The 25,050-nt window shown below is 49.1% G+C and overlaps 1 protein-coding gene across 1 annotated transcript in view; it reads right to left on the bottom strand.

The window, feature by feature from the left end:
* The window catches only part of MKLN1 (muskelin 1), a 118,991-nt gene that overhangs the window by 80,294 nt on the left and 13,647 nt on the right, over positions 1 to 25,050 (bottom strand). Inside the window, exons 2-4 of the mRNA XM_077340349.1 lie at positions 16,086 to 16,155; positions 10,961 to 11,103; positions 7,538 to 7,626 (exon numbers count right to left, since the gene is read on the bottom strand). Of these exons, the coding sequence (XP_077196464.1) occupies positions 7,538 to 7,626; positions 10,961 to 11,103; positions 16,086 to 16,155 (302 nt within the window). The remainder of the gene's footprint in view (positions 1 to 7,537; positions 7,627 to 10,960; positions 11,104 to 16,085; positions 16,156 to 25,050) is intronic.

Here is a 25,050-nt window from a genome sequence, read left to right as displayed (position 1 = left end):
CCAAAATACAGAGATAAATGTATAATGAGACGTATCATGTTAACATGAGACATTTATATGTTGCCAGAATCCTTAACGAAGACATTTGCTGACAAAAATGAGTTGTATTTCCCGGGGCTCGTTCTGCCTCTGGTTCAAGCTCTGAAATAAATGTATTTGGGGGATTTGCCATTATCAACTTGTCATCTTTCTCCTCCAGCCACTGAGTGAGGCAGGATGCTGAACTAGGTGGACCTTCACGGGTCTGATCCAGCAGAGCTGCTCTTATGTTCTTATGAAGGCTGTGGATTCTATGTCCTCTTGTTGGCCCTCCAGAGAAACTGGTTGACCAGTGTGTGAGACAGGATGCTAGACTAGATGGACCACTGGACTGATCCAGCAGGTCTCTTCTGATGTTCTTATGAAGGCCTTGGCCTCTATGTCGTGTTGTTGGCCCTCAAGGGGAACTGGTTGGCCAATGTGTGAGACAGGATGCTGGTCTAGATGAACCCGCATTATTCTGATCCTGCAGGGCTCTTCTTATGTTCTTGGAATGCTGGACTAGATGAATCACTGGGCTAATCCAGAAGGGCTATTCTTATGTTCCTATACCTTATGTTCTCTGGCAGATCTTTCCAGACCACAGAGGCATCAACTGAAGGGGAAAGGAGGAAATACCCTCTGGTAAACAGCAGGATGCATGCTGGCTGGAAACAGGGCAACCAAAATGCCCTGTTGAGCCTTGGGGGAGCAAAGTTGTCATGGGGCTATGATGGTCATAATTATGTGGGCCCCAAGTCATGAAAAGCTTTATAGTTAAGTCCCAGCACCTCAAACTGTACCCCCAAAGCAAATTGGTAACCAGAAAACGGAACTCAGAATAGATATAATATGCTCCCTATAGCCAGCTCCAGATCAGCAAATTTGGTTCCGCAATTGCTTGTCATGAGATAAGTCACATGAACCCATGAAGCTGCCTCATACTGAATCAGACCCTTGGCCAATCAAGGATTGTCTATTCAGGCAGGCAGCAGTTCTCTGTGATCTCAGGTGGAGTCTTTCTCATCACCTATGACCATATCTTTTAACTAGAGAGGGCGGGGATTGAACTGGGACCTTCTGCAAGCTAAGGAGATCCTCTACCACTGAGCTACGGTCCCTCCCCCTGATGAGACTCTACCTGCCACATAATGAATCAGACTATCGGTCCATCCATCCAGATCAGCATTGTCTGCTCAGACTGGCAGGAGCTCTCCCGGGTCTCAAGCAGAAGTTTTTCCTGAACTTTTTAATGGGAGAATCCAGTGACTGAACCTGGAACCTTCTGCATGCTGAAGAGATGGCCTATTGCTAACTGAGAACCCCTCCCAAAAGAATCAGGTAGTAGAAGACAAGAAAAACTAAAGCCCTGGAGACTCAACTGCGGAATACACAGTATTGACTTTTACCAACCGTGTGATCTGAGTCAGTTTGAAGACATTTCCTATTCATTCTCTGTCCTGCTCAGTCCTCCCTGCAGGACAAGTGTAAATGGAATTCTGGGAATTGTAGTTTTCAGAGAAACATTAGAGCTTCTAAGAGACCCCCGATCACCGACAGTTTCAGAGGTCAGCCATGTCGGTCTGCGGGAGAACAATCGGATTTGAGAGAGTTTTTTGAAGTATAAGTGTTGGAGAAACAAATTTCTGATGAAGGGAGCTTTGACTCTTGAAAGCTTACCCAAGGCTTCCTCAATCAGGTTTCATGACAGCCCTGGAAAGGTTTCTTGAATGGATGGGAGTTGAGTTTTAATATATTATTTAACTTCGTTAAATATTTATTGCGCTATAGCAGTGGTCCCCAACCTTTCTGAGGTTGGGGACCCGCAGGGCATTGGGGCGCGGCCCATGGCCGCGCGGGCCACGCCCAAGCATCGGCTGCGCCCGCGGGCTGCGCCCCCGCATCGGGCCGCGCCCGCGAGCCGCGCCCACACAACGGGCCGCGCCCCCGCATCGGGCCACGCCCGCGAGCCACGCCCGCACATCGGGCCGCGCCCGCGAGGCCGCGCCCGCACATCGGGCCGCGCCCCCGCACATCGGGCCGCGCCCCCGCATCGGGCCGCGCACATCAGCCGCGCCCGCACATCGGCCCCGATTCCCTCTCCCCGCCCTGCCGCAGTAAGAAGCTTCCCGGGCCGCAAGCTTGCGGCCGGGGAAGTTTTTTACTGCGGGGGTGGGGTGGGGAGAGGGAGCAGCGGCCCGGCACCATGGCCTTCGCGGCCCGGCACCGGGCCGCGGCCCGCAGGTTGGGGACCACTGGGCTATAGGACCATATAAAGTTCCGCGGGGCCTGTAAAACAGAACTCCTCCGCCAGGTCTTTGGCTGAGACCAGGGCACGGAAGATTGAAGGGGCCCCTCCGTAATGCCACAACGCAACAGCGTTATAACTAATAATCAAGAACGATAGAGGAGGTTAAGATCAATCAGCACCCCTGGGAATTGGAGCCCTGAGGGGCTCGACAGGGGAGGGAGGAAGATACAGGAAGACTGGAAAATAGTTTTTATCTCTTGCCACCAGAGTATGTAGTTAACTATTTTTTACAGTTTTAATGTTGTACTGGGGTTTTTACTTTTTCCTTGTAACCCGCCGCAAGACGATTCTCAAGAGCGGTGGGTAAAAATTCAAATGAATGAATGAATGAATGAATGAATGAATGAATGAATGAATGAATGAATGAATGAATGAATGAATGAAATTGGCTCCCCTCTCCCAAACGGCCAGTGATGAGCCTGGAGGGGGTGGGCAGGGGAGGGGTCCCAGGTGGGCGTGTCCACAGCTCTGCTTCCCAACCATATTCTGCACGATCGCACCACTTACGGGGTTGTTAGAAGCCTAAAGAATGTTTCGGGGGGTTCTCAGTGGCAAAACAGCCGAGAAAGCCTGGCTTGCACCCTGAAACTCTTGTTGGATTTAAAATCCAACCGATCACCAAGTAGCAAATCCCAAGACGATGGAACTGCAGGGAGCCCAAAGGTCACGCCACAAAGGACGCCCTGACCTGTAGGAAAAGCGCTTGCAATGAAATCCCTGGAGCGAAGAAAGGAGGACATGGTTTTCCCTTGTCCTAAAGCAATGCACGGCTCTTGCTAAACGCGCTGGCTCTGTGCAGAATGAGAATCCTAGCTGAAGTGAGACGGTCTCACTGTCAGCTCAAAAGCCAGCTTGGGAAGCGGCACAGAGCTCTTGTCCTGACGTGGCGTCGGAAAAGGCCGTTCTGGCCGGTCGCTCAAGAGGAACGGTCCCCCCCCCCGACACGCACCCCACGCCGCCGGCGATTGGCTAACGAGAAGGGCCTTGCCCCCATCCGAATACCTGAGACCGCCCAGCGCCGAGGCAGAGCCGGAAGAATCAGTGCCGAGCCCTCAGAGCAGCCCACATAACGCACGTAAACAGGCTGTGCGGTGGAAGGCAGTGCAGCTGAGAAAGCCTTGACGGAGCTCGGGAGAACGTGGGCAGCCTGCAATCCGGGAGAGAGAAGTCTCTCCCCCCCCCTCCGACTTCCATCTTGAGGACACAGGACTTTCAGGGCACGCTCTCCTCCTCCTTGCCTTTGCATCCAGGAATCAGAGGGCAGATGCTTTAGGCCAGGGGTAGTCAAACTGCGGCCCTCCAGATGTCCGTGGACTACAATTCCCATGAGCCCCTGCCAGCACGCTGGCAGGGGCTCATGGGAATTGTAGTCCATGGACATCTGGAGGGCCGCAGTTTGACTACCCTGCAGGGAACAGACGTCGCCTCCTGGCTCCAGAGTCTTAGTGCCTTTGAATGTGGAGGTTCCCCTCGGACCCCGAGGCTAGTAGCCCCCGACAGACCTCCCCTCCATGTCTCATCCCCTTTGAACGCTGCTTATTCCTGCGGCCATCACTGTGTCCTGCAGCAGCAAGTTCCACATTTTAATCACTCTCTGCGTACCATCGTATTTCATGGGAATGGTAGTCCATGGACATCTGGAGGGCCGCAGTTTGACTACCCCGGACAGAACAGAACTGGAGCAGCCCTGCAGGGTCAGGGGAAAGCTTCATCGACCCAAGATCCCCTGCCTGAACATGGCTACATATGCACAATGCTTCCTGAAGGCATCTCCTGCATTCATTTGCTAACTTCTCGCCTTTCTCCCCAACGACTACCCGCTAATTTACGCCATTCTTCCTCTCTTCCGTTTTATCCTCACGACAACCCTGCAGGGTGGGCTAGGCTGAGAGCGTAGGCCAAGTCCAAGGTCCGTCCCCCCCAGCAAGGTCCCATGGAGGAGTGGGGATCTGAACCAGGTTCTCTGTGAGCCAGAGAGCCACTGTCACAGCCTTAGGCCAAGAAAGAAACCGACACAACTCAACCAGAATAAAGAGAGGTCACTAGTAGCAAGGACGCTAGGAATTACACTGAACTGTCCCCTTCAATTCAAGGCTCTTTGCTCACTTCCTACACAGCATTCCGAGAAGCGTTCATGGTGATACTCTGACCTTCAACGCAAACAGCTGCATGATACCAAGTCAGACGCTTGTTCCTGCAAGGTCCATCTTACCTACTCAGACTGGTTGGGGCTCTCCAGGGTCTGAGGCACAAGCCTTTCCTAATCACCTGCCCCCCGATCCTTTCTACTAGGGATGCTGGGGCATCAGTTTAGGGCTCTCTGCACACCAAGCAGAGGCAATGCCACCGAAAGGCTCAGAGCTACTCTTAGAGCTTCTCCGCCCGCCCCCCTTTAGCAATGGGGGTAGGAAGGGGACTTTTTTTTTGCCCCGCCATGTTGTGATGGTTTTAAGTCTTTTAATGGGAGTTTTAATGGGGTTTTAAGAAGAAGAAGAAGAAGAAGAAGAAGAAGAAGAAGAAGAAGAAGAAGAAGAAGAAGAAGAAGAAGAAGAAGAAGAAGAAGAAGAAGAAGAAGAAGAAGAAGAAGAGTTGGTTCTTATATGCCACTTTTCCCTACCCGAAGGAGGCTCAAAGTGGCTTACAGTCGCCTTCCCTTTCCTCTCCCCACAACAGGCACCCCGTGGGGTGGGTGAGGCTGAGAGAGCCCTGATATTCCTGCTCGGTCAGAACAGCTTTATCAGTGCTGTGGCGAGCCCAAGGTCATCCAGCTGGCTGCATGTGGGAGAGCACAGAATCGAACCGGGCTTGCCAGATTAGAAATCCACGCTCCTAACCACCACACCAATCTGGCTCTCTGTAACCCACCACGAGCCATTTGGGAGTGGCGGGAAATAAACTGAAATCATCATAATTATCATCATCATCACAGCGTTTCCCACCTCTGCCTCTCTTTCTTGCCCATGGCTGTGTCACTGGCCAGCCGGGAAAGCTCAAGGCGACAGAGAAAAAACACGGGCAGGATCTCAGGCTAGCTAGTGTCAACCAGAAAGCTTTCTCATTGTGCAAAATCGTTGCATCTAAGAGTCAGGTATCAAAAAAAAAAAAAAATCAGCAAACTCTGTCCAGCAAATGATTCTGCAAAACAATTCTGCACAATCAGCAAGATTCAAGGTCCACTCGTACCTAAGAGGCCAACAGAATTTTGGGTGGCACAAGCTGTAAGAATTAACAACGCTCCTTTGATCAGATGTCGGGCAAAGGGAGTTTAGACTCTCAAATGCTGCTAGCCGGAAAAGCTTTCTGGACACGAAGCTGGCTCTGCAGTGTCTCACAAAGAGGTCTTTCCCCTCGCTTACTGTCCAATCCCTTTAACGGGAGATGGAGACACCGGGGATTGAACTTGGGGCCTTTAGGCCCTATTTAACCACAGCCCGTCCCGGACTGCTAAACCCAATCTCAAGAACACTTTTGTTCTTTCCAAACCTGATTTACTCTGCTCTGGTTCAGCTTCACTTGGAGTCCTGTGTTCAGTTCTGGGCATCACCATTGAAGAGGGATGTAAACAAACTGGGGATTGTCCAGAGGAGGGCTACGAAGATGGTGAGGGGTTTGGAGAACAAAACGTATGAGGAAAGGTTGGGGGAGGTTGGTCTGTTTAGCCTGGAGAGGAGGCGACTGAGAGGGGATCTGAGAACCCATCTTCAAGTATATAAAAGGGCTGCCATGTAGAGAATGGCAAGTTGTTCAGACCAGGGACATACTAGAACCAATGGGATGAAATTAATTTCAAAGAAATCACGTCTAAACCTCCAGAAGAAGTTCTTAACAGTTAGAGCGGTTTCTCAGTGGAACAGGCTTCCTCGGGAGGTGGTGGGTTCTCCATCTTTGGAAATCATTAAACAGAGGCTGGAGAGCCATCTGACGGGGAGGCTGATTCTCTGAAGGCTGCCAAGGAGATGGAAGGTTACAGTGGGTGAGCGATAGGGTGCTGCGTGTCCTGCATAGTGCAGGGGGTTGGACTAGATGATCCTGGATATGCCTTCCAACTCTATTCTTCTATGAACCCTTTATTTAATGTATTTATTCCATCTTTTTAGGTGTGGCTGACCCAGAGAGCCTTGCTGTGACTTACAACGTTAAAAACGACAAGGTGTAAACAATATGAAAACATCAACATTAAAAGTAACAAAATATGTGGCTACCATCGTGTCGCTAATAAACAGAGCCCCAAACAACCCAAATCCTTTCCTAGCTCTGCCCTGCTAAGCCTCAGCTTTGCACAACAGAATTTGTGCACAGAAGGACTCATGGGGGGGGGGGGTGTCAATACTCCCTTATCACAGCAGGATCACGCACACCAACAGGGCTTAAGCAACTTAACATAAACAAGCTCCCCTGTTTCATGCAGACAACAAAATTAAGTGAGAACAGGAAACTCCAGCGACAGCACCAAGAGACAATCTAATCTTCTACTGACCTCAACTGCCCATCCTCTTGTTTTGCTCTCTCTCTCACACACAGACACACACAGACACACAAAGGGCTATGTCCACAAATAGATTCAAATGGGCAGGCATGTGGGCCTGAAGCAACAGAACGAAATCCAGCAGCACCTTTAAGGCCATCAAAGTTTTATTCTGGGTAGAAGCTTTCCTGTGGTGGTCTTTACAGGTGCTACTCAACTCGAGCGTCATTCTGCTCCTACAGGCCGACATGGCTGAACATCCAAAGCAATTTTCAAGCACTGAGAACTGCTGGAGTAGGTTGTAGGCTAAATCCCAAAGGCGCCACCGCTATGCTGCAAGGGTCAGCGGCATGAAATCAGCCAGCACCATCAAATGCAATGAGAAAGGGATCCCCCAAGATATGAGCTGCAAGATGTTCACAGGTCTATAGATGGATGAGTACTCGCCAACTATGTCCGAAAAGTGGGAGAAAGTAAACACGTACCCTGTGATACCCGTGGAATTTGCTCCAACCGTACTACACCGTGCCGCGGACTCTTTCAAACTTTCCTTGAAACCACCCTAAAGGAGGCAGCGGTATTACCTGCAGCAAGATCTCAGATTTCTATTCCCTTAGACCCCCTGCTGGTCCACTAAGCAGGCTGAAGCAGCAGATAAAAGAACAAGGTCGTCTCCTGGCACCAATAAAGGCAACACAGAAATGGTAACACAAGCACCGGGAGAGGGGGAGAAATATACTTACCTATCTTAATAAAACGGCAGGGGAACATCTGCTCATCAATTTTATGCTTCAAGGTGAAGGTTTCTTTGTTATAATCGTTCTTTAAGCCACTGTCGGGGGGGGAGGGAACAAGATATTACTTATCGAGGACTTCAGAGCTAATGCATAGGCTCAATCACATGGCCTCAATAAAAATCAGTGTGTTGACGCTTTTATCAATGGTCTGGCATCAAATCAAAACAGCATACATAAAATACAAAAAATACAAGAAATGTTATATACAGTTAAATGGATGCAAGTCTGTGGACCGGAAGGCCAGGGAAAACTATCTGAGGCCTCTAATGGTTCAAAAGCAGGCCCGGGTCAAGGTGAACACTCTCAGTGTCCAGTAAGCATCATGTAGGAGTATAAGAAGGACGGTCTAATAATTAAACCAAACAGAGAGAAACAGACCTGGCAATATGATAAATGAAGAAAAATGTCCTATTTTTGTGGTTTTCCTTGTTTCTTTATTCTTTAGGACTTCTGTCAAAATGGAATCCAGGTAATCTCCGTTTTCAGTTCTTTCATCAGTGACAAGTCCTTATATATATTAATAGTATAATACTGGCCCACATAGGTATGGGGATACCAGTCTGTATTGACACGTGTCAAAATAGGACATTTTTCTTTATTTATCATATTGCCAGTGGATAGGTCTGTTTCTCTCTGTTTGGTAGCATCATGTAGGAACCAAACTCCACCCAAAAGATGCTGCAGGTCAGGGGAGGCCTTCGTATGTAGCCTACACTGATTTTATTGAGGCTATGCTATAAGTTTTGAATTTTTAACTTCAATAAACATTAGTACTAACTTAAAACAGTGTCTACCCTACAGAGGCTTTCGTTCATCTCCCTTATTCTAACCCAGGACATCTCCTGGACTGCTTAGTGCCCTAGGAATCTGTCGCCTCGGGTCTTCTACGCTCCTAAGGCGTGCGCTCCCATTGTCTGACATATGCCAGGTGGTGACCAATTTTATTTCTGTATTCAAATGTTTGGTGTCCTGCCTTTCCTGGTGGTCCAAGGCAGCTTCCAATACCGGTTAAAAACAGGCTTAAGGTTTTGGTTCTTACCTTCCAAGGCCATACGCAGCCTGGGCCCAGTGTACCTATACCCCCAAAAGAGCCTTACGCTCTGCCACCGCCAATTGGCTGGTGATCCCTGGCCCCAAACAAGCACGCCGGTCCTCAACAAGGGCCAGAGCTTTTTCTATCCTGGCCCCACCTGGTGGAACGAGCTCCCTGAAGAGATCAGGACCCTGCTTGGACTCCCATAATTTTGCAGGGCCTGCAAAAGGGAGCTCCTCCACCAGGCATTTGCCTGAGACAGACCAAACCCAACAACATCCATAGATTCCCCCTTCAGACATCCGTGCCCTGAACCAGTCTGACCTCTCTGGGGGCCTATTCTACGTTACCATTCCTGTTATATTGTTGTTGATTAAGATTCAGAACCACTGTTGGGATTATTGTAGATGTTATTTTTGACTATGTTATAATGTTAGGTCGTTCCATGTGTCCCCCCCGCAACGTTGCATGTAAACCGCCCTGAGCCGTATGGAGGGGTGGTATAAAAATCTAATAAATAAATACCTCTGGGGTTTCTCAGGGCCTGAAGCATGTTTCAGGGGTTTCTCAGGGGTTAAGAAGTTGAGAGAGGCTGCCCCCCAAGGAGACAAATCTAGCTTCTTCGATTTTAAAGGTAAATTGAGTTTCTGTGGTAGCAGAAAGACTGCTATGTTTGCCTCCCACTGCCTGGTGGCTGCTGTAAGTTTCCAATTGGTGGCTTGCACATTTTGCCCAGTTGCCACTGGGGTTTTAATTCCCTTTTTTGTTTTAATCCCTCCTGTCTGTTCCCTTCTGGATCTTTGTCTAGCGGAAAGGCAATGTACAAAATTTCAAAACATAAACCATATAAAAGCAAAGCGGAGATAGGAAGCGAGCAGAGGGAACGGCCCTGAGAGAGAGTAATCTGACTGTTAAATAGCAAAGGGGCAGAGCTGCACATGGCCAGATTTGACAGAGGTCAGGAAAGGGATGTTCACAGGGGGGCTTGAGACCAACAGGAACATTTATGGTTATTGGTCTTATTAAACGGCCTGAAAAGAAGTGAGCTGTCCGGGGTACTGATGGAGCACAGTTCCTTCTCCAGAACTGGGACAGCGCCCTACTTCTGCCTTCCTCAACGTTTTTACCACTAAGGAACCCCGGAAGCATTCCTCAGGCTTCGAGGAACCCCAGAAGTGGTGCAGTCGTGCAGAATGTGGTTGAGAGAGAGAGCTGGGGACACGCCCACCTGAGGCCCCTCCCCTTCCCACCCCTCCAGGCCCATCACTGGCCATTTTGCTTTGAGGGATGAACTCTTGAGACGTTATAACATTTTGAGGACCCACCTCCAAACCTCAAGGAATATCTCCAACCTGGGGTAGCCAACCTCCAGGTGAGGCCTGCAGATCTCCTGGAATTACACTCGAGGCTTAATGTACAGGGTTGCTGTGCAGATGAAACTGGAGGCAAAAGAACCCCTGTGGCAGTTTCATCGCCTTGCGCGGTAGGCCTCAAATGCTCAGAGAGAGGTGAAGAGACATGCATGGCTTGGCTGCATCTTGCCTCCAGCAGTAAGGCTGGCCACAGCAGCATTTTAACCAAGAACGGGCTTTTCTGTGGCCTCCCTGTCAGCCCACTGCGAGGCAGAAGGGGAAAACTTATCTCCTCTCAAAAGGAAAGCACACCCATGCCCACAGACACCCCTGTGTTGCTCTCGGAAGTTCCCTCCCCTCAGTCAGGGGCTGTTAGAAGCTTCCTTCATAACAGGCCTGAAGGGAGGGGGGGTGCGGAATCCTAGCAAGAGCAGCAATTGGTCCTCAGGGGGGAGATTCCATCAATAAGGGGCTTCGGAACCTTCAGCATTCTGTCAGGGTATACGACTAGGGCGGGACAGCCTATCTGATTGGCCATTCGTTGGACAGACAGCCAATCAAGTAGGTGGTAAGTCTGTCAAAAACTCCTCCCACAACCTCAAATGTGTTTTATATATGTTACAGATAGAGATTAATTAACTCATTCGCTAAACCCTTCCAGGGCCATCAGAAAACCCCAGAGTTTCACGAAACCCTGGTTGAGAAAGCCTGCCCTAGTTGAATCAGAAGCTTCTCCCATTCGACCCCAAAAGGAAGTTCCTTCCGTTTGAGGTGGAAAAGAATACAGCCAGCCTCACTCCCAGAGAACCATCATTATGGACCAGGGCATATTAACAAAGGCTCGATCCGGTGGTGACATTCTTGGTAATAGCACCAAGGAAATGGCAGAAGCCAACAGTGATGGCTGCCTCAGTGCCCAACGTCTAATAGTCATGCAACAGAAAGGACATGAATGCTCTCAGATACACGACATGCCCTTCTTACCTAGATAACAGATCGGTCATATTTTCTTCATTCATCCCACCGAACACTTTAAACTTCTTCAAATTGCAGACGTGGGTCTTCTCGTATTTTCCAAACGTGATACTCTGGACAATGGCAGGTCTTTCAAGTTTCAAGATCAGATACTAGGAGAAGGGGGGGGGGAGAGAGGAGGGAAGAACAGGATGAGGGTCTCCCGTCCTTGCATTCTTTTTATCCCATCAGCAACAATGCCGAAGCATCCAAGGCAAACCAGCACCTTGAAACAAACCTCCTTCTTTGGAGATTTTGTTTTTAATGATAATATTTTCATTGTACCAAGCCAGATAGTAATATGAAGAAAAAAGAAAAAGAGGGATTATATAACAGATTGAATATGCCACCAGGCATTTGGTTGAGGTTCAACAGAAGCAACAACATCTGGGGGTTCTGGGCCCCCAGGACCTCTCCCCACACACAGGTGTGCCCCTGGAGCAAACAGAAGAGCAACCCCCTGACCAATCTCTGAATCCAATTAACTGTTAATATTGCTGTTCATGTTTTAATGAAGGAAAAAATCATTATCACCAAGTGTTACTGTTACCGTTGTTGTTATCCTGCTGTTATTACTGAGCCATATTAACAGGTAACATGATAAATTGAACAGTAGTGAAAGAGTCATAACAGGAGAACAGTAACATAATGGAACAAACATGGTGAGATCATGTATATACACGATCTTGCACCACTTCATTAATTTGTGTGACGTTCTGGCCAATGTCCATTTTGATCGTATCTAACCACCGTGTACTTGGTCGGCCTGGCTTCCCTTTACGACTGACCAATCCTAGCATAATGGCTCTCTCCACTGAGTATTTTTTTATTATTATTATTATTTAATTTTTAGACTGCCCTTCTCCAATAGGTCTCAGGGCGGTTTACAACATAAATAGTTAAAACACCATAAAATCCCCATAAAAACCCCAATTAACATCAACAAAAGTTACATATAACATATAGTGGCGGTGGTCACAATTCTGATCTTAGTTACCTGAGTTCCCCCCAAGTTCAGCCTGGTGGGGAGTATAATATTCAGAAGAGGGTGGCACCAATACAATAGATCTAACAATGATCTCGATGTTAGAGATCTCAATATTGGAGGGGATCCTCTGATGGATTAGTGGGAGAGCTGCCCTGGCCTCAACCATATGCCTGGCGGAAGAGCTCCGTCTTACAGGCCCTGCGGAAAGCTGGTAGATCCCGCAGGGCCCTTAGCTCTTCTGGGAGCTCATTCCACCAGGTAGGATCACAAGTAAGTGAGAGAGAGTCTTATGACATTGCCTTCCTGAGATGGATCAGACTTTATGCATTCTAGTATTCCCTTGTTTACGATTTTTGCTGGGGAATACATAGAAGCCTTCTCCAGCACCAGAGTTCAAACCAGGGGTAGTCAAACTGCGGCCCTCCAGATGTCCAGCGAATGCTGGCAGGGGCTCCTGGGAATTGTAGTCCATGGACATCTGGAGGGCCGCAGTTTGACTACCCCTGGTTCAAACCAATCAACTCTCCTCCTGTCCGATTTCTTCATCATCCAACTATTGGAAATTTGACAGATTGAACTAATCTACGCTTGGCAATCAGTCTAACGTCCTTGCTTTTCCATACTCGGTTGAAGCTTCCCATTGCTGAGAGAACTAGATAAATTCAACGTTTAATTTCCATACTGAAACCGCCACGCTGATCCATTTTTGATCCAGGAAAAATGAACTGTGGGACGCATGTTCCCATGCAGCAAGACTTAAATGTCTAAAGGAGAATGCATCTGCTGAAGACCGGGGGCCAGCTCCTGAGGGACACGCATATCCGTCTTTCCAGGAACGGTTCGCTCATTGAGCTGTTAAGCGTACACGTCATGTTCTCCTCCAGATCTTTGCTAACGTTTTCTACTGGGAATTGATTGATAGAGACCGCCGCAATAAAAATGGAATGCGACGTTTCTTGACTTCTGCCTCGCTGGAAACCACATCAGCAACACGGACGTCAAAAATAATTTTTACAACCCGAAGACACGGAAATCGGTGCCAAGCATGCACACGAGCCAAGGCTGCCTGTGTGCGGGGACTTGTCTACGTGGTGGGCCAACGGAAAAATGAGTAAAACGGAGCAACAGGCCTCTTGGCTGGAGACTAACACTCAACACGGCTTAAGGGACTAGACTAGATTACGAACCAGAGTACAGCCACCGAAAAGGATCTTGCTGTTGTTTCACCATTCAGTCGCAGACAATTTATGGTGATCTCACAGGGCAAGCTTTCGCAAGCAGGGTTTTGTGAAACCCTGGGGTTTCTTCTCAGCCTCAGGAGGGTTTCCCGAATGGGTGGAAGTTAATTAATTTTTAATATATTCTTACGTGTGTTAAACATTTATTGGGTATTTATTTATTTGATTGATTTCTATACCGCCCTTCCATATGGCTCAGGGCGGTGACCATATATGGCAGGGGTAGTCAAACTGCGGCCCTCCAGATGTCCATGGACTACAATTCCCATGAGCCCCTGCCAGCAAATGCTGGCAGGGGCTCATGGGAATTGTAGTCCATGGGCATCTGGAGGGCCGCAGTTTGACTGCCCCTGATATATGGCCATGTCAACTTGTGCCCCTCCTCCAAAATGGCCAGATGATGATCCTGGCAAAGAGTTGAAAAAAATCCCACTTATTTAACTATCTATAAGGGCAAAAGAAGAAGGGGACGACAGAGAATGAGGTGGCTGGATGGAGTCACTGAAGCAGTCGGTGCAAACTTAAATGGACTCCGGGGAATGGTAGAGGACAGGAAGGCCTGGAGGATCATTGTCCATAGGGTCGCGATGGGTCGGATATGACTTCACCCCTAACAACAACAACAAGGTCATATGGGGATGAGGAATAGCTTTTATAACTGGATGTGCTTTACCTGCTCCCCATTTTTAGCCAATGCTGAGATGCTCTTTCACTCAATCTGCTGTGAGCCCTATAGCCTGTCCCCTGCTCCTTCCTCAGCAGAATCAACAAGGTCTTCCCTATCTTCTTTCAGGCCATACCATAAGAACATATCCCTGGCTATTCTGGCCTGGAGGAAATTTGCCTCCCGACCCCAGAGCGACAGTCGACATTTCCCTGGCCATGCAAGAAAGGGCCACAAGAGCCAAGCTCAGACATAATCCCTTCTGCCCACCCACTCACCATCTGCCAAATTCACAGAATCAGCACAATCTGCCTAGAATCACAGAGCTGGAAGGGACCTCCAGGGTCATCTAGTCCAACCCCCTGCAGAACGCAGTAAATTCACCTGTCCTCCCATAGTGACCCCAATTCCATGCCCAGATGATGCCCCTCCCCAAAAAAACAGAATTCCTGGCCAGCCTGGCCTGGAGGAAATATGCCTCCCAATCCCAAAATGGCAGTTGGCATTTCCCTGGGCCTGCAAGAAGAGGCCACAAGAGCCAGGCAGAGAAACAATCCCTTCTGCCCAGCCACTTACAAACTGCATAAGTTCTGAACCTCAGAATCCTCTTACCGCAAGAAACCCTTCTGAGGAGTGCTTTCACACATGTTCAAACACTTTAGTGATAGATGAATGTGGATTTTCCCCCCTTTCACACAGTAAACTACATGGCAAAGCACACTGAAAGAGGAATGACAGGACTTTACTCAGTGTGTATGACACAGCCCTAACCAGCATCCCCCCACACACACACACACAACCATCTGATGAATGAGATTCAACAACAAGTGCCCAATGCGTTTACCGGAATAGCAGCCTCTTGAAGACCTGGGATGCATGACTAACACCCTAGTCAGCAGCATGAGCCTCTCCCAGGTTACAAGCACGTGACATCACAGTCACATTACAAGGACAAGGGGAGATTATGACCTCGCTGGGTGTCAAGTCTAACACATCAGACCAATTGCAGCAGCCACAGGATTGGCAAACGGAGCACCAAGAGGTACAACCGTGCTGAGGAAGAAGCCAAGAGTTAAAGCTGTGCAGGAATCGACTCCACGGCTGGGCAGCCTCCGCCTCTCCAACCCGGCGGTCCTCTGAGGCTGCTTGTAAACAGAGGCAAGGAGGTGTCGCACAATCACTCCCTATGCATGCGCAGCAATAGCAGGTCTTTCCAAACAAAACGGCAACTTCTATAGGGGCCCACAACCCAGCAGGTGGGTCTCCACCGGAGGATCCCAATTAGGGCTCCCAATTGCTAGGTGGCCTGGAGTTCTTCTGGGATTATGTCTGATTTCCAGACCACACAGATCAACTGAGCAGAGGTCCATCAGTGGCTCTTAGCCACAAGCCATAAATGGACACTCAGTATGGGGTAGTGATGCTGTGTATTCTTGGTGCTTGGGGGACAACAGTAGGACAGTGTCTGGAGTTCTTGCCCTCATGATGGACCTCCTGTGTGCACCTGGGATTTGGCCATTCTATTGGACTGGATGGGCTACTGGCTGATCCAACATGCCTACTCTGATGTTATTATGGTCCTGCTGGTGGACCTCCTGATGGCAGCTGGGTTTTGGCCACTGGGTGACATGGAGTGTTAGACTGGATGGGCCACTGGCCTGATCCAACATGGTTCTCTGATGTTCTTATGGTCCTGCTGGTGGACTTCCTGAGGGCACCTGGGTTCTGGCCACTGGGTGACACAGAGTGTTGGACTGGATGGGCCATTGGCCTGATCCAACATGGCTTCTCTGATGTTCTTATGAGATGAACAAAACAGCAGCTTTAGAAGGTGCCTTCAGTACCTTCAGTATGTTTTATTATGGTCATAGACCAGCATAAGATGATACAAAAATATCCATTAAAACCAGGGATTAAAACATCTTAAAAGTTAACAATAGAAAATAGAATACGGTAGATAAACACAGCTGTCCAGTTCACTTAAAACAGACCATTCTATTCTATTAGAAGGTGGTTCCCATAACGTCACATTCCTGAAAAAGACTATTCTACTGCACAGTCTTGAGGTCAAAATCCTGATACCCCACAATATTATCCATTATTATATGGGTTTCATTAGGTGCTAGTCACAACTAAAAAACAAAAATTATGTAATTTAACCCCAATCCCATCAAAACAAGCGTGCAACAGTAGAGGAGAAGTTACCTGAGGAGGATAGTTGCTTTCGGAAGACCACCGCGAAGATTGATCGTTGGGCTTGTCCACTAAAATATTTCTGAAAAACACACAAGAGAAGAAAACGCGCAACTTTAGTTTAGTTTTTCAAGCTTCAGAGATAATGGCACGGCTTCGACAGGTAGGACCCAGTTTCCTCCAGCAAGTTTTTCCTCATTCTAATCGGAATAACTAGATTTGATTCCCGCCTCCTTTTCCACATGCAGCCAAGTGGGTGACCATGAGCTAGTCACAGTGCTCTTAAGCTTGGTCTTGCAGAGCAGTTCTCTTAAAGCTTTCTGTCCTACCTACCCACAGGAAGTCTGTTGCGGGGAAAGGAAGGTGACTGTAAGCTACTTTGAGACTCCTTCTGGGAGAGAAAAGCAGCATATTAGAACCAACTCTTCTTCTGCTTCAGTAATATCAGGGCTCCCTCAGCCTCCCCTCCCTCACAGGGTGTCTGTTGTGGGCAGAAGGAAGGGAAGGCGAATGGAAGCTTTGAGCCTCCTTCGGGTAGAGAAAAGCAGCATATAAGAACCAACTCTTCTTCTTCTTCAGTAATCTCAGGGCTCTCTCCCTGCCATCACAAGGTATCTATTGTGGGCAGAAGAAAGGGAAGGCGATTGGAAGCCACTTTGAGCCTCCTTCGGGTAGAGAAAAGCAGCATATAAGGACCAACTCTTCTTCTTCTTCTTACACAAAACCTAGAAACAATTCCAGCCTCCGAGGGTTCCTCATTTTAAATCATCCTTCCATTGCAGTTGGACATCATTTCAAACCGTTCTCGAAGCTGGCTTAAAGAAAGCACGTTGGGGAAACGTCCTTCCTTTCTCCAAAAGACGTAAATCACGTCGGTGTCATAAGCGATTCATAATGCACGAGTAGACGTCTGGTTCTCGGGGCTTCGTAACGCGGCCCACGGAGACGAAATGCTTCCTATTCCTCTCCTCTCACTCGCTGCCAAGCCGAAACCTCCATCGTCATCGACCAAAATTGAAATCACAAGGAGAGTTGGCACCGGGCCAACAGATCAGATTGCTGAGAGGCAGCCTGGGCCATTATAACTTGGCTCCTCTTCCGAAACTAATCATAGATACGAGAAGGGGTTCGTTTTTTTAAGAGAAGGGATATTTCAAAAGTCTATTAGCGCTGGTACCCTGAGCCCAATTTCAGGCCAGCCAAGCTCACCAGATCTCGGAAGCTAAGCAGGGTCGACCCAAGTTAGTGCTTGGAGGGGAGACCACCAAGCAAAGTCAAGCGCTGCTAGGCAGAGGTAGGGGAGCACAAACCACCTCTGTTCATCACCTGTATTGACCTGGATGCCCCAGGGGATGGGCTGGTGGTAAAGAAAATGATTGCAACCTTCTGACTGATCATCTAGCTCAGGGGTAGTCAACCTGTGGTCCTGCTGGCAGGGGCTCTTGGGAATTGTAGTCCACGAACATTTGGAGGATCACAGGTTGACTACCCTTAAGACAGTGGTCCCCAACCTGCGGGCCGCGGCCCGGTGCCAGGCCGCGAAGGCCATGGCGCCGGGCCGCGGCTCCCTCTCCCCGCCCCGCCCCCGCAGTAAAAAACTTCCCAGGCCGCAAGCTTGTGGCCCGGGAAGCTTCTTACTGCGGGAGGGCGGGGAGAGGGAATCAGGGCCGGACCGTGCATTCGCGCAGGCGTGGCCCAATGTGCGGGCGTGGTCCGAGCGGGCGCGGCCCGATGCCCTGCCGGTCCCCAGCCTCAGAAAGGTTGGGGACCACTGCCCTAAGAGATTGCCTATAATTCTACATCCTGTCCTGGTTCAAGTCTTTGGCTCTTACCAGGCCCGTTCCTCTCTGGAATGTAGTTTTTGGTAAGCTCTCTCACAAGACCAAAATTTATTTTACAGCTGAGAGAGTCCTCCTCAAGGGTAGAGAAATGGAAGAAGAGCGTGTCGCTACCGTTTATGTAAACAGAGGGGTGGGAGGGGGAGAGAATGAAAGCAGATTTTCAGGAACAGTCAGGGCTTTTCAGGGGGCTGGGTTGGTGGCTGCAGGGTGGTCCCGTGGGATGTCCAAGGGGGGTGGAGACCCCAGGTTATTGGCTTGACCCGTAAGGGCATCGCCTTTCCCTGCCTCCGATGGGAAGTTATTTAACTGCATGTAATTGTTTTGTTCTCCACACAGATTTGGGAACTCCCCTGTGTCTCTATTGCTTCTGCAGTAATAATATAAAAATGTTTTTCTTGCCATGTGATTCATTGGGGCTGGGCAAAAGAACCTTGATTTGGCCATTTGGCTATCACAGGCGGGTCCGATCTCATCAGATCTTATTTATTTATTTATTATTTTGACTTATTACCCGCCACTCCCAGAACTGGCTCATGGAGGGGTACAATTTGTCCATAGTAAAAACCCCATAAAAACTGCAACACTCTAGGACAGGGGTAGTCAACCTGTGGTCCTCCAGATGTTCATGGACTACAATTCCCATGAGCCCCTGCCAGCGTTCGCTGGTTTCCTCTGCAAAAGCAGATACGCATTGGAGCAGGGGTAGTCAACCTGTGGTCCTCCAGATGTTCATGGACTACAATTCCCATGAGCCCCTGCCAGCGTTCGCTGGTTTCCTCTGCAAAAGCAGATACGCATTAGAGCAGGGGTAGTCAACCTGTGGTCCTCCAGATGTCCATGGACTACAATCCCCATGAGCCCCTGCCAGCATTCACTGGCAGGGGCTCATGGGAATTGTAGTCCATGGACATCTGGAGGACCACAGGTTGACTACCCCTGCTCTAGGATATGAAACCATATGACAAAATCAATATCCCAAAAAGATACATGGCGGTATTCAACCTCCTAACCAAAATAACATCTGCAGAGAGGTGTGAGAAGAGGGAGTACAGACGACAGAGGCTTAACATCACTGGGGGGGCAACCAGATCTTCTTGCCATGCCGGCCCCAACCATAAACCTGGCGGAAGAGTGCCATTTTGCAAGCCCTGCCTAATGTTGAAAGTTCCCGCAGGGCCTGCAGCTCCTCCGGGAGCTCATTCCACCAGGTCGGGGCCAGGACCGAAAAGACCCTGGCCCTGGTCAAAGCCAGGCGCTCATCCCTGGGGCTGGGAATGACCAGCAAGGTGGTATCCGCAGAGCGTATTTTGGAAGTAAGCAGGGCTGACCCTGGCTAGTGCTTGGATAGAAATCTGCCAAGGAAAGCAATTGCAATGTGGAGTCAGGTAACAGCAAACCGTTTCTGTGAGTCTCTTGCCTTGACAGCCCTACGAGGGTCTCCGTAAGTCACCTTTCCTCCTGCAGCCTCTCAGGTCTTCTCTCCATCAGACCAGCCCCAAACCGAAAACAAGGAAACAGCCGGCTGAAAGGTGAGGATAGCTGCCAAGGAGAGTCCCCAAGCAAGGAGAGGGAGGAAGAAGGCTGCCAATCTCAAGGCCTCCATTCCAGCAGGAAGGGGGGGGGAAGAGTGAGAGATTTCGAAAACTCTATTCGAAAGCTTCTGCAGTCATTGCTACCTACGCCCAGCGTTTAAACAGATGGCAAATTAGAAGGTCATGGTTTATAATTTACAAACAGCCAAAACAGTAAAGTAGTTGTAATGTCAGAGTAGGCCAGGGCTCTCCAGATGTCCATGGACCACAATTACCATGAGCCCCTGCCAACTGGCAGGGGCTCATGGTAATTGTAGTCCATGGACATCAGGAGAGCCACAGTTTGGCCACCCGTGGACTAGGATATGGAAGGGTCAGACTCTAGACTCCACTCGGGCATAGAGCTTGCCGACAGGAATTCTGCCTACCCTACCTCACAAGACTGTTGTAGGAATAAAGTCGAAGAACTGCCACATTCATCGTTGTGAAATTACAATACGAAAAAAGGAAGAAAGGTTCAAAACATAGAGAAAAGCAGAACCTTTCCAAGGCAATTGGTACAATAAATTTTATATATTGATAATTTTTTTATATTGATATTTTTATATTAATATATTTTTATATAGTGATAATTTTTTAAGGTTGGTCTTTTAAAAATTATCAATATATGAAATGTATTGTACCAATTGCCTTGGAAAGGTTCTGCTTTTCTCTGTTTACATACATCATTGTGAGCTGATCGGAGAAAGAACAGTAGACAGATTTAGTTAATAAAAGTAAGTTATTAGTAAAATAATAGTAAATTAAGAACAGCAGGGGCAGATGAGCCCGTCTAGAGGCAGACCGGTCTTTTCCCTCTCCAGCTGGCCTACTTGCTCATGTTCAGTATAGACAGCGCGGACGTAGTGATCTCGTAGGCCAGGGGTCCCAAATGTAGTACCGCTAGGGGGCGTGGCATCCGATGACGTCGCCCATCAAGTGGGCGGGGCTGGTCAGATTCTTCCCACACGTGACTTTTCATTGACTGAGCAGATTTTAAAAGTGACTTGGAAGCAGAGCATTGCTTTTATTATCTTTCATAGGTTATTTTTTTAAAAACTGCCCTTCTTCTCCCTTGCACTTGGCCTTTCTCTGGGTGTGTGAGCGCTTTCTGCGGCAGCCGTTTTGTGGTTGTGCTGAACAAGCTTGGTCTGCATCCCAAAGGTTCTCACAGGATCAAAATGTGTGGGGACCCCTGCCTTAAGACGTTCTCCACTTTTTAAACACTGAGAACCCCCTGAAAGATTCTTCGGACTTCGAAAACCCCCAGAAAGGGCGCAATCAGGCAGAATATGGTTGGCAAGCAGAGCTGTGGACACGCCCACCCGGGGCCCCTCCCCTTCCCACCCCCTCCAGGCCCCTCATTGGCCATTCTGGGAGTGAAAGGGCAGATTGACATGCCCACATAGGATCATAGAATCTAGTCCAACCCCCTGCTCAACGCAGGATCAGCCCTAAGCATCCTAAAGCATCCAAGAAAAGTGTGCATCCAACCTTTGCTTGAAGACGGCCAGTGAGGGGGAGCTCACCACCTCCTTAGGCTGCCTATTCCACTGCTGAACTACTAAATTTTTTTCCTGATATCTAGCCTATATCTTTGCACTAGTAGTTTAAACCCATCATATTACCTGATAAATATTTAACAAATTTAAATATATATATTTAAAAAATAGTTAGCCCCCCCCCCCATTTGGGAAACCTTCCCAAGGGCGTTTCACAGAAGCCTGATTGAGAAAGCCAAAGTAACCACGTTTTATGACTTCACAGAAGAAAACTCAGGAGAGGGTTCTAATGGAAAACATTACACCATGGGAGGGACCAAGAGACAACACAGGCTAACACAAGAGAATACAAGACTGAGCAAAAATCTGATAATGAATGAAGAGCATGAAGAGGGCAATTGGGAGAATCTTCAAAAGGTGCAGTTTCCCACAGCAGCCCCTCTACAACAGGTAGGGTCAAGAACGTCCTGTCTCTCTAGTACGTTCCATGTTTGCTCGAGGAGTACATTCTGGATTGACTGGGACATTGCCAAGGAGTATGTTAGTCCAGGAAAGGAGCATCACCTGCTGAAGGAAGGTTCCTACTCATCCCCAAAAGTTCCAGAAGTTTCCGAAGTGAAAATACAGGCCACATCTTACAAGACACAATCCTAAATGGACTTTCAAGTCTTGGGATTGTTGCAAGGCACTCAAAACCACCCCTGGTCTTTTCATGGGATATTTTATAGATCAGCTTCCAAGTACTTATCAGAATTAAGGTGAGATGCTCTGTTGCTAAAATATTTAAAATGTGCATCCCTCCTCAAGGCAGTAATGCATCTAAATTTTTATGATCGCAAACCATCTGCCACATGCCCTTCTATTTTTGTCAATATAAGATCAAACACACCCTGATTTGCAAGGATATCAATGGCTAGTAGCCATGGGGACTGAGGGGAACAAATCCTCTGAATAATTGGAGAAGGCCTCAGCCTCTGTGCCCTGTTGTTGACCCTCCAGAGGAACTGCTTGGCCACTGGATTCTGGATTAGATGGACTACTTGTCTGACCCAGCAGACCTTATTTTTCTGAAGTTTTCAGCCTCTGTGCCTTGTTGCTGCCCATCCAGAGGAAGTGGTTGGCCACTGTGTGAGACAGGATGCTGGACTAGATGGACCCCTGGTCTGACCCAGCAGGGCTCTTCTGATGTTCTTAGGAAGGCCTTGGCCTCTATGCCCTAGTATTGGCCATCTACAAGAACTGCTTGGGAACTGTGTGAGACAGGATGCTGGACTAGATGGACCACTGGTCTCATCCAGCAGGGCTCTTCTGATGTTCTTAGGATGCTGGACTAGATGGACCCCTGGTCTGATCCAGCAGGACTCTTCTGATGTTCTTAGGATGCTGGACTAGATGGACCACTGGTCTCATCCAGCAGGGCTCTACTGATGTTCTTAGGATGCTGGACTAGATGGACCCCTGGTCTGATCTAGCAGGGCTCTTCTGATGTTCTTAGGATGCTGGACTAGATGGACCCCTGGTCTGATCCAGCAGGGCTCTTCTGATGTTCTTAGGATGCTGGACTAGAGGGACCACTGGTCTGATCCAGCAGGGCTTTTCTGATGTTCTTAGGATGCTGGCCTAGATGGACCCCTGGTCTGATCCAGCAGGGCTCTTCTGATGTTCTTAGGAAGGCCTTGGCCTCTGTGCCCTAGTATTGGCCATCTACAAGAACTGGTTGGGTACTGTATGAGACAGGATACTGGACTACATGGACCACTGGTCTCATCCAGCAGGGCTCTTCTGATGTCCTTAGGATGCTGGACTAGATGGACCCCTGGGTCTGACCCAGCAAGACTCTTCTGATGTTCTTAGGATGCTGGACTAGATGGACCCCTGGTCTGATCCAGCAGGGCTCTTCTGATATTCAAACCCATTCAAACGCCCTGGCAAATAGGCAGGCTTCTTACAGCCTCCTGAAGATCTCCAAACAGAAGGTTCTTCAGGGAGCCCATTCTACAGAGCTAGAGACGCTATGAAACAGGTCCCGAGTTCTGGGTGTTACCAGAAAGGCCTTCCTAAGTGCTGGGATGGCAGGCTGACAACCACAGTTGGCGCCTAAGAACATAGGGAAGAAAGCAAGAACGTAACGCAGACAAGTAACATTCAAGTCGTAAACAGACTGTTCCTTCCTTACGATTTGGCGCTGAGCATTAGGGTCCAACAACCCACTTCTGTCCTTCCCAAAAGTCACTTTGTCCCCCTCCTCTCTGCCAGCGACAATGGCTGAGGATGACCTCATGAGGTTATTTGTGAGCTGCTTTCCAAAGCGAGGCGTCAGCAGTGCTTGGCCATGAAGGGATAGTGGCCCATTGCTAAGTTTTCTGCACTTCTAGAAACCATTTTTTTTGCTCTTTCCCAAAAACGCTTCTCCTAAACCTGCCCTTTTGCATTCAGAGGGGGAAATTATATCTGTGTTCCGAAGCCTTCCAAATTATTAGTCATGTTTCTGCAATACAGCGAACGCATGCATGAATCAGATCCTTGGCCTATCCAAGGCAGTATCTCCCCCTCCAGCATTTCCTAACCAGGGCTACACATAACCCCCCAGTTACCCCAGAGCTACCCCCCCCGGGGGGGCTGATGTCTATTTGGCAGGGATTTAATTGTGTTCAATATATATTTTTAAAAGATTTTTAATATGACCCAGGGTAGTTTTCACCTTATTGGGGCAGGTTGACGCACCCCCCCCCTCCCAAAATGACCAATGATGGTCCTGGTGGGGGGTGGGAAGGGAGGTCCCTGGCCATGCAAACCTTGCTGGTTGAGGCTCCTCTCCCATGGCCAACCTGTTAGCGGCTTGAGTCCAGCACAGCAAGTCCTCTTGGGGTTGGTTGGGGAGGTTATTGGGGGATTTTTACTCTGAGCTGGAGGGGGGGGGGCTACCGTGGCCTCAGGATCAGCAGAGCGGGTTGGTTTGGAATTTGGGGGTGGGAGGGGATTGGGGCGTAGCTTCCTCCCACCGCTGGAGCCTGGCATGTTGGTCCAAGTTGGCTGAGTCCTCTTGGCATTGGTTCGGTGGGGGAGGTTGTTTCTTTTCTTTCCTTCTTTTTACTCTGGGTGGGTGGGAGGGGGGGTTAACTGGTCACTTCTGGGGGGGGGGTATGGCAGGGAAGGCATGTCCAGCTGACATCACTTCAGATTTACCTCGAAGCCTACGAAATGTTCCAGGGGTTACTCAACAGTCAAAAGGTTGGAAAAGGCTGTTCTCCTTCCTCTCCGGTAACTAAATTTTGTCCTCATGTTAAATCCAGTGTGCAGATAAAGGATGCATCCTATGCTGCCTTATACTGAATCAGTCCTTTGGTCCTTCAAGGTCAGTACCGTCTACTCAGATTGGCAGCAGCTCTCCAGGGTCTTGGGCAGAAGTCTCTCTTATCACCTACCACCTGCTCCTGTCAACTGGAGATGCCGGGGATTGAACCGGGGACCTTCTGCATGCCAAGCAGATGCTCTACGATTGAGCCACAGCCCCTCTCTTGAGTGCAACTCTTGTGCGCAGCTGCTTTGTTCTAGACTGGAACATTGAATCATCAAGATCAGTATTTCCTACTCAGACTGGAAGCAGCTCTCGAGGGTCTCAGGCAGGGGCACCACCTCCTCCTTGATCTTCTTGCCTGGAGACTTCTTCCCACGTTATCTGGACCGTCTCACTGAACTCCCTAGAGGTCACTTCCAATTCAGTACGCTTAGGGTGCAACTTCCTGAGTCTAGTCATCAAGGGTGGCCTGGGAGAGGAGGGGTTATACATACCTCCCTCCCACACAACCAAGCAAAGGCTATATACTGCTTGGGCCCTGCGTATCTGCGGGACCGCCTACCTATGCCCCCCACAGGGCACTCTGCTCCGCGGGTATGAACCTTCTGGTCATCCCAGACCGCCTGGACATCCACCTGGCCTCAATCATAGCCAGGGCCTTATCAGCTCTGGCCCCTGCCTGGTGGAATGAGCTCCCGGAAGAGCTAAGGGCCCTGCCTGAGTTACCAGCTTTCTGCACGGCCTGCAAGATGGAGCTCTTCCGCC

The sequence above is a fragment of the Paroedura picta genome, chromosome 5 (genome assembly GCF_049243985.1).
Source record: "Paroedura picta isolate Pp20150507F chromosome 5, Ppicta_v3.0, whole genome shotgun sequence".
NCBI lineage: Eukaryota > Metazoa > Chordata > Lepidosauria > Squamata > Gekkonidae > Paroedura > Paroedura picta.
Note: the sequence above shows the minus strand (reverse complement) of the source record. Positions and strands in the feature narration are given on the sequence as shown.